Source organism: Dermacentor silvarum, chromosome 1 (assembly GCF_013339745.2).
Source record: "Dermacentor silvarum isolate Dsil-2018 chromosome 1, BIME_Dsil_1.4, whole genome shotgun sequence".
NCBI lineage: Eukaryota > Metazoa > Arthropoda > Arachnida > Ixodida > Ixodidae > Dermacentor > Dermacentor silvarum.
In genome coordinates, this window is record NC_051154.1 from 147,908,062 (window position 1) to 147,917,748 (window position 9,687).

At 57.9% G+C, this 9,687-nt stretch overlaps 1 protein-coding gene across 1 annotated transcript; it reads right to left on the reverse strand.

The window, feature by feature from the left end:
- Positions 1–8,140: 8,140 nt before the first annotated feature.
- LOC119464518 (uncharacterized) lies at positions 8,141–9,403 on the reverse strand. Its single transcript, XM_037725564.1, has one exon. The coding sequence runs from the start codon at positions 9,401–9,403 to the stop codon at positions 8,141–8,143; it is 1,263 nt and encodes a 420-aa protein (XP_037581492.1).
- Between the last annotated feature and the right edge of the window lie 284 nt (positions 9,404–9,687).

Genomic DNA, 9,687 nt, shown 5'->3' on the forward strand with positions numbered 1-9,687 from the left:
AAGTGCTGTCATAAGTGGTTGGGGCCCACTGGGGCCACTGCTTGGCGTTGCCGCAGTTCGTCAGGCACAACGCTTCGTATGAAGTCTGCGAGGGCTTGCTTCTCGCTGTCGGACCCAAGAGAGCACGCAGTAGCCGTGATGTCGTGGCGTTCGTACTGTGATCACCGCTGCTGGAGAGTACGCTCCATCGTGGTGTCCTCAACTAACCAACTCGGCCACAGTTGTTGGTGGATTGCGTACGAGTCCGGCGAAAACTGTTCCTTGACTCCACGCATTAAATGTCGCACCTTCTTTTCCTCGGGCATTGCAGGGTCTGCGCGTCTGAAAAGACAAAGCATGTCCTCGAGAAACATTGAGCCTCTCTCGTTAGGCCACTGGTTCCTAGAAGAGATGGCTTGTTCAGCTCTCTCCTTTTCTCGGCGTTGCGGTACGCATCGCGGAGCAGTCGGGTAAACTCTTGCCATGTCGCAAAGGAACCTTCATGGTTCTCATACCACGCCTTCGCAGAGTCTTCTAGCGCGAAGTAAACTCTCCGCAGCTTGCGAACATCATCCCACTCGCTGATGCTGGAAACCCGATCGAAGTGATCCAGCCAGTCATCAACATCTTGAAAAGTGTCTCCGTTGAACGGTCTGGGTGTCTGTGGCGCATAAAAAACATGCGGGAGAGAATACTGGGCATCGTGGGTTTGGTTCGCCAGGTTTATAGTGGTCGTTGACATTTTGATTTCCAGTCTCGATGACAAGGGAACGAATTCGGGTGGCAGTCCTTGCAGGCAGCGGCTGCTTCTATCTCAGGGAGCTGTGGCTGTCTGTAAGGTCCTAGGAGTGACGGCGGAAACTTGGGAGCGAAGGTGCATTTACCCAGCACTTCCACCAGTAATGTCACCGGCGAAACAACAGAGACAGCCAGCAGTCCACGTCTTTACCGGAACCAGACCAATAGAAAAACGTTCTGTTCTTTCTTTAAACCCCCAAGCGTGTACGTGCCACAGCAGATGGCTCATATGTGAGGACATGGGCCAATATAATGCTTTTTCTAGAGAGCACTGACTTATTGTATTCCTACCAACATGGCTTTCGCAGTGGTTTATTCACAATAACCCAACTAACAGAACTAGTTCACGATCATGCGTTTACAGTCAATCACCGCGGTCACACTGGTATGATTTTACTTGACCTATCTAAGGCAATTGATTGTGTGTGCCATAACAAATTAATCGCTAAAGCTGGAAGTGTTGTTGGAAAAGGGCCGCTTTCCGCCGGGATAGAAGAATTTCTAGCCGATGATTCACAATCTGTAATCTACAAAATGCTATGCAACACTGTCGCAGTTACATACGGAGTTCCGCAAGGCTCAGTTCTTGGGCCATTACTCTTCCTAATTTATATTAATGGCATCACAGCTTACACTGATTGCCCTATAAAACTGTTCGCCGACGACGGCGTTATTGTAAGCGAAATTACTAATTATAGCGAACACATCGCACGTAAGTTTACCTATTTACCTGTAGGCGGAAACACCCCGCAACTTACAGTTAGGAGCACGTTAAAGAACTCCAGATGATCAAAATTAATCCGGAGTCGCCCACTATGGCGTGCCTAATAATCAGATCATTATTTTGTCACGTAAAACCGCATAACCTAATTTCAACAAAACATAACTACAAGATAGTTGTGTCCAGGTACATTTCATTTTCTGAGGCTCGAAAAACACGTAACAAACTTGTGTACACTTTAACAGAATACACATGCAACAACGACACGTTTCACTATTCCCTCTTCCCCCTCACAGTGGCTGAATGGAATTGACTTGATCCTCCTATAACCAACATTGAATCGTTATCAGAATTTTACCTCACAAGTAGAAGCAGCAGTGCGTAAATAAAATCCTTTATCATCATATGAATATTCTTCACAAATTTTGCATTCTGTTGCTTTCGACGTCCGCTTTTTTTTTCTTTTTTTTTTCGTTAGTTACCGTTATGTGGACGCTTGCCATGCTCATTTGCCAAAATAAATTTTTATTGCTATATTACCTCGAGGCCTAAGATGATGGTTGTAACTGCCATATTCCCTCTAATTCCTTGCCAAGATTTTTTTTCTCAAATCGTTTCTTCTCTCTCTCAAAGGGTTATATGCTAACACTTCATAGAACTGTTTAATTTCTTGACGCGTTAAGTGTTATCTTTCCGTTCGTTCCTATTACATGGTTGCCTATGTGTTCTTCAATGTCAGTTTTTTAGTATCATGTTAGTTAACTATAATGTGGAAATATGCATCCGTATTCCTAAACTCAGCGCCCTTTTTATATTACCGTCCTTGGACAATTGTGTTTTTTTAATTTCCCTTTTTTGTCCAGTTAACTGTTCTGCCTATATGTTCTTTAACTATGTGTTATACTGAAATCCTGTGTACTGATATAGATGATTATATACTGACTTGCCCAATTGCCACGTTATCGAATAAAACTAGCCCCCCAGTATAGTAAATAAAAAATAAAAATAACATTTAAGTCTTGCATATCACGTCTTCGGGTTATTTGACTCCTTCTATATAGGCCAAGTGTTATTTCCGCAGCTCTCTTTTCTGGAACAAAGTCTGGTTCCAATTGTGCAAGTTGAGCTTTGCACTACAGCATGAACTCGCGGAAAGAAAACTTAGTTTCCTCGGACATTATTTAATTCAGAAGCAAAATCATTCTCGAAACTAATGGCTTAAAAACCGCTTTTACCTTCCCTTGGTGATATTCTTTCTTCGCAATCTCGACTGCCTAGGACTTAAAGTGTAGCGGCGCCCAAAAACCGCGTTGACGGGATCATTCTCCCAAGGGGCGACTGAAGACGTTCACAGTTAAACTGGTGAAACTTCCAATACAGACATCGATCGGTAGCAACGTTGCAGAAAAAGAAAACATTCCAGGTGTTAACTGCATTTTAAACCTTCTGTGGCACTCTAAGGTGAGGCTTACAAATTAAAGACACTGAAAAGTTATCTGGTATACGTTCTTCATATCTGCCCTCCTAAGCAACGCATAGTTCCCGTGACAAGATGGCGTGAAAGTAGACAAGAAAAGGAAGAATCACCGCCTAGCCCGGACGGAATACGACGTCCATACAATAATTTCCGCCAAAATATTTCTTTGAATGTTAATACACCCAGACTGATATAAACATTTACGATGTTGCCGTGGTCTATACAGCTCCCAATACCGTGCGCAACAGTCTGCTGTGTTTCTTTTTATTCAGTTATACGGACACTCCGGGCGAATTTTTTCCGTCACCTTCGCCATGATACTTCCTGTAAAGTTCAAGTGTGATAAGAATGAGTGGCCCGCACGCCATATGCTGTGGTTGCGAAGGAAAGTGCGAGAGAGCGCCGAGAATGATGGTGGCTTGATGCACGCCGTCTTCCCGCGCGCCCAATGTAGAAGAGAGAGAGAGAGATTATTGTTGGAAAGGGTGAAAGATTGGGTTAAAGTGCAGCGCGATAACTGTCTCTCAATAGAGGACACCTCAACCGCGCTGCACAGTGGGATGGGGAGTGAAAGGAAAGAGAAGGGAAAGAGGTCGCAGGCGCAGGAGCGGAAGCAGCAGCAGCATCATCTAAGGCGCCGCAGGCGCGTGGGGTCTACGTCGCACACTGTCGGAAATAAGAACAGGTCGTAAGGGAAAAAAAATAAAAAAACAAAAAAAAGTAACAACAACAACAATAAAAACAATAACAACAACAACAACAAACAAACAAACAGAGGAAGGGCGTAGCCGCCGAGAGACACCCGCCAGACCCCAACGCCAACACAGCACCCCGGGCGGCCCCGAAAGAGCCGCCGGGAGCCCACACGGGAGGCCTACAGGCGGTCGACCAAACCCACGTCGTCGGCAAAGTTCAGAAGTGCGCGGAAGAGTTTGCCGTGGCTCGATGTGCAGCCCGAGGGGTGCAAGACGTCTTCCACCGTCAAACAGGGGAGGTTCTGCGCGCGGTAAACGCGGGCAAGAGTAGCGCGCGCCGTCGACGAAGCACTGCACTCGCACATCAGATGTTGCAGCGTCTCGACAGCACCGCAGTCCTGGCAGAGGGACGAGGAGGCTCCGCGGAGGCGGTGCTTGCGCTCGGCGGGTCAGACGGAACCGGTCCGGAGTGCGAGGAGGAAGGCTCGCTCTCTCCTCGTGAAGCCGGATTCCGGAAGCAGGCGTGGCGGGCGACCGCGCGCGACGCGGCTGTCGGGGTGGCGCAGCGCGAGTTCCCGTTTGAAATGAAGCCGTGCCACGTCGAACGAGTTGACTCGCGTCGACAGCGGGGATAGGGGATCGTGGGCGCGCCTTGCCACGTCATCAGCTGCCTCGTTCCCGGCGACACCGATGTGCGACGGTATCCACTGGAGGCACAGGTCGCACCCCTGTCGCTGTAGAGCATGCAGCCTGCAGGCAACGCGCTGTGCCAGTGGCGGCGCACGCTCGTCGAGCAGCAGCTGGCGCAAAGCGGACCTCGAGTCGCAAAGAATCGCCACTCGGTTCAGGAACGGCGACTCTTCGAGGATGTCGGCCGCCAGATGTAGTCCCACAAGCTCCGCTGTGGTGGAGGAAGCTCGGTAAGACAGGCGGCACTGTCTCGCGACATCGAGATGCGGCACAACGCAGGCGGCGGCCGCGGAACCATCCTGGCGGAGAGAACCGTCAGTGTACAGGTGTGCCCTCCCCACCAGGTCGTCGTGTATCCGTGCAGCAGCCTCCTGCACCACAGCGCAACGAGGCGTGCGGTGCTTGGAGCGGACGCCCGGCAGGTCGAGGCACACTCGCAACGGCACTCGCTGGTTTGGTGGCGGCCAGGCAGCAGGGGAGGCCGGGGCGTCGACCACCAGGCTGTCGAAGAGCTCGAGGAGCATCCCCACACGCGACTTGGGCAGCTCGCGCAGGTATGACAGCATGGGGCCGGCACGGGGGGCACGGGAGAGGCGCTCCAAGTGACCAAGGGCGCGCAGATCGGCAGTGAGGGAGACGGGCCAGGCGCCGGTTTCCGCGAGCGTCTCCGCGACACGGGAAGCACTGGGCAGGCCGTGGCACATGCGAAGCACTCGTCGGTGGTCGCCGTCGATGCGTCGCCACAGATGCGGTCGTAGATTGCACAGTGGGAGCGCGTACAGGACCCTGGACAGCGCCACTGCACCGTACATGCCAACCGCGAACGAGGAGGGGCAGCCGTCACCACGCGCGAGGAGCGCGCGCACCGCGCCCTCAACTTGGCGCATGGCAGCGCGAAGCCGCTTCACGGCGGGGAGCCATGTCAGGCGATGGTCGATGGTGAGCCCGAGGTAGCGCACCGTCAGCCGCCAGGGAAGAGGAACACCGTCGACGACCACGCAGCCAGTGTGGCGCCGGGCAGCAGCGCGTGGGTGGACCATGATGGCCTCCGACTTTGCCGCCGACAAGCGCAGGCCAATAGCCCGCAGGAAGTCGCCGACCGCATCCGCCGCCACCTGGAGCTGTAGACGCATCTGTGCCATCGTTGCCGGCGGGCCACGGACGAAGAGCGCCACGTCGTCCGCGTAGACCACGGTACGCACAGGGAGGTGCCCACTGCTGCGCACGCACTCGCTGATGGGCGCGAGTGCAAGGTTGAACAGAAAGGGGCTCAACACACTCCCCTGAGGCACACCACAAGTCACTGAACGGGGCGAGCTGGTCGCACGCCCAGCCCGAACAACGGACGACCTGTCTGTTAGGAAGGCCCGCACGTACGCCAGGAGCCGGCCCCCCACACCAAGAGCGCGCACAGCCGAGATGATGGTGTCGTGGGGCAGGGAGTCGAACGCGCTCTGGACGTCTAAGAGCAGCAGAAACGCGGCGTGGCCGTCGCGACTTGCCTGCTCCAGCGTGCCCACAACGGCGGCAAGGCAGTCGGCCGTGGAGCGGTGCGTGCGGAACCCACACTGTTCAGGTGGAAAAACACCCCGGATGTCCGCTATCCATTGGAGCCTCGACAGGGCCATCGCCTCTATCGTCTTGCCAGGGACTGACGTTAGAGAGACGGGCCTGTATGAGGCGAGGCTGCGAGGCGGCTTGCCACTCTTCAGTACTGGCACCACGAGCGCGAAGCGCCAGGACTCCGGGAGGCACCCGCTGCGCAGGACACCGTTGAATGCGTCGAGCAGGAAGTGTCGCTGATCTTCGTCCAGGTTGCGCAGCATTTGGTGGGTGGGCATTTGGTGGGTTGTATGTAGTCCAGTCCGCGGCGGCACCGGAGCGGACCGCGCGTCGCTGAGCACGTCGGCGAGCCGCGCGGACGTTCAGCAACTTGATGTCGGGGCAGGGCGTGCCGGCGGGGACGATCACGCGTGTCGTGGCACGGCCCGCGCACTCCGCGATGTGCGCGAAGTAATCACTGCAGTGCGACGGTCTCGCACACATCTCGCGGAAGAGCGGCCACCGCACGACAGCGTACACGCGCGTGGCGCCGCGACTTGGCTTGGTGGGGCACAGGGTGATCGGGTAGTGATCCGATCCGGCGGTGTCCGGAGCACGCTGCCAGGAGTAAGAGCAGCGCTCCGAGACAAGCGCCAGGTCGATCACTGTGGCGACTCCGTCCCGCCGCACGAACGTCGCTTCCCCACTGTTGAGGACGGTGAGGCCCGCAGCCGCAACGGCAGACGACAAGTCCCCTCCTCGCGCATTGCTCCTGGCACTGCCCCAGTCGCGGTGGTGAGCGTTGAAATCGCCGCACACGACGGTGTCGGGCGAGAGCAGCGCAGTGAGGCGCACAACGAACGAGTAGTCGAAGCGACGGGCACCCGCGCGAACGTAAACACTGGCCACCGAGGTGTTCGTGCCGCGCACGCGCACAGTGACGGCCACGCACTCGATCATCGCGGAGCACAGGTGGTCCGTGGGGACCCGCGCATGAGGAAGGGCGGCTCGCACGTAGACGGCAACGCGGGGACGGCCAGGTGGATGCGCGTCAACAGAGCACGGCGCAGCGTCACACTCAGGCATGGCACAGTCCGACGCACTGCTGTAACCGATGTAGCCCGGCAGCGAGACCTCCTCTGCACGCGCGTACGTTTCCTGTAAAGCGAGAATATCGTAGTCGTGCAGAGGAAGGTGCTCTGCGAGCTCAGCGTGTCGGCGGCGCAGGGAGTTGCAGTTCCACTGCAATATGCGCGGCCGAGAGGCACCCTGAGGTCTAACTGCCATGGCTGGCGAGTGTTCGTTGAGCGGCAAGGGCGGCCGCGCACAGTGGGCGTGCGGGGCAGTCTTGCGGCAAAAACTCTGTCGCGAACGCGAGCGCGGCAGTCAACAGCGCGATGACGGCGTCGCGTGAGTCAGGAGACGCCGAGGGCAATCGGGGCGCAGGCGTCGACGTGTTGCCCGCGAGGGGCGCCCTCGCCGGGCGGTCGCCCACGGCGCCGGAGTAGCTCGGGCCAGGTTGCACTCGGGACGGGACATGGGAGGCGGCGTGTTGTTGCGGCCCCTGTGTGGTGGGCTGTCCCGTGGTGCGGACGAGGACGGTAGCTTGGCGGCGAGTTATGGGCAGCTCAGACGAGGCGAGGGTCTCAGCGACCTTCCTTTCGTGCTGCCAGCTGGGGCAGCGCGGCTCTGTCGCCGCGTGCGGGCCGCCGCAGTTCAGGCAGGTGGCTTGTTTGGCCGTGCAGCCGGACGTTTTGTGGGCGCCCCCACAACGCAGGCAACGTGGCTCGGAGGTGCAGGTCGCGGTTATATGGCCGTAGGCGCCACAGTGGTGGCACTGCCTAGGACGGGGGCGCTTCGGGAGCACAGACCGGCGCACCTTAAACAATGCGACCTCAGCAGGGGGCTTCCTGCCCGCGAAGCGGAGGACAACATTTCCGCCCGCACGGACGCATCCAAGTACCGCAACACCCGACTCGACATTCGCCAGCAGGATGTCGTCGTTGAGGTTGCGGTCGACGCCGAAAACGTATCCCGTGCAGGACTCGGCCGGGGCTGACGTCGCGCGAACCGGGACGCCACATATTTCCGTGACAGCGAGGAGCGGGTCCAGTGGAGCGTCGGTGGCAGCGTCAACCGCGACAATGTTGAGTCGGAAGTTGACTCTGACCCGGCGCGCGCCAGCCACCCGCGACAGCTGTGCCGCAATCGCCTCCTGCGAGTGTGCGAGGAAGTTTGTCATCCTGGCGAGGGGGCGATACAACACAGTGTCGCAGGGTTCCCGCAAAGGTAGAAGGGCTGGGGCACGGCGAGGACGCTGTCGACGGCCTTGCGGTTTCGCATCGCTGGAGGGGGCGGGGCACAGCTGAGTGCACGTGTGCCGGCCCGGTCGCTGGGCTGCTTCCTTGGAGCCACAGCTGACTCCTTCAGCTGGTTGTCTCTCTCCCTCCTTGCCTGTGGCAGGCTTGCCTTTGTGCCAGGGTGGGGGAGGGGCGGCTTGCCTGGAGGGGGTAGAGGTGGGAACGCATCCTCGACCAGGGGGGCGCGGGTACCAAGCACACAGCTGGGGCGCGCCGTTCCGGCCGGGGAAGGGAGCTGTCCGATCGGTTTCCCTCTCTCCGGTAGAGCAGTGTCAACCTGGTCCGCCGTCGGGTGGTGTCGCTGGGGAGATTTCTCTCTCGCCGGGAGCTTGGGAGCCACGTGCTCTGAGAGTTGTTGACTCTCAACCGGTTTGTCTCCCTCCGGGAACTTGGGGACCTCGTGATGTGCGGGTGGTTGAGCAGCCGGTTCCTCTACTTCCGCCACCTCGGGAGCCACGTCACCCACTGGGGGGTGGACTTGCTGGACAGGTTCCTCTCCCTCTGACAGCTCGGAGGCTTCTCGATCCGACAGGGAAGGGGATCGGGTGCAAGCTGGAGAGGAGGTGTCCTCGCTGCTCGGAGTGCTCTCGGTCGATGGCGGGGGGGAGGGGCTCTCGGAAGGGCTCGTGGAAGCGGATGAGAGGGGGGGGGGGACTGGCGAGCGTACTTGTATGCGGGCTCTTTTCGTCTGCCGCACCGTCCCCTGCTGTGTCAGGCTGCTGGGGGGTGGGGGGGAGTGCGTGGCCACTTCGTGCTGCGCGGGTGGGGGAGGTGAGACCAGTTCGGTGTGCTGTGGCGAACCGGTTCTGGTCTCAGCTTCTCTCAAACTGGGGCGGCTTTGTGATGTGGCTGGTGGGGATGCAGCATCCCGGGGGGCTGCGGCGACTTTGCGGCGCTTGCGCTTTCGGGCCGTTGCAGGGGTCGGGGCGCCGGTGCGTCTGGGTGAAGGCCGGAGGCGCTTGGCAATGCGCATTTTTTTACCCACTGTTCCGACCTTCTGGGATGCAGACTGGAGAGCCGGTGGGTGCAGGTCATGGGTCAGGAGCCGTCGAGTGGCTCTGAGGAGAGCCTCCATGTTCCGCGAGCGGCCGGGGGTGCCGCTGGGCGCGAAACCGGACTCGCCGTCCGAGAGGTCACCCATCGTGAGGGTGCTGGGCTGGATGGCTACATGTTGAGTGTAGCCGCCTAGCTATACGATAACTCAGCTAGAGCTAAGGTTCCAAACGTACCACTCCCTTGGGAGCCCTGATAAGGGCTACGCTCAGAGCGTGGTCGTGGGAGGGGAACAAAGCGGCGCAAGGGAGCAAGAAAGAGTGTGCCTTAGGGGAGGAGAGCGCGCGCCTCCTCCTCTAGCGCGGCCATTGGCTGTACTAGAGCCCTGCACGGGCCGATTTTTTCAGCCCGGGCCCGGCCCGGGCCCGTTTT

Bases quoted from the DNA above. Each gene is read 5' to 3' on its own strand.
- LOC119464518 (XM_037725564.1), bottom strand. From the start codon at position 9,403: ATGGGTGACCTCTCGGACGGCGAGTCCGGTTTCGCGCCCAGCGGCACC.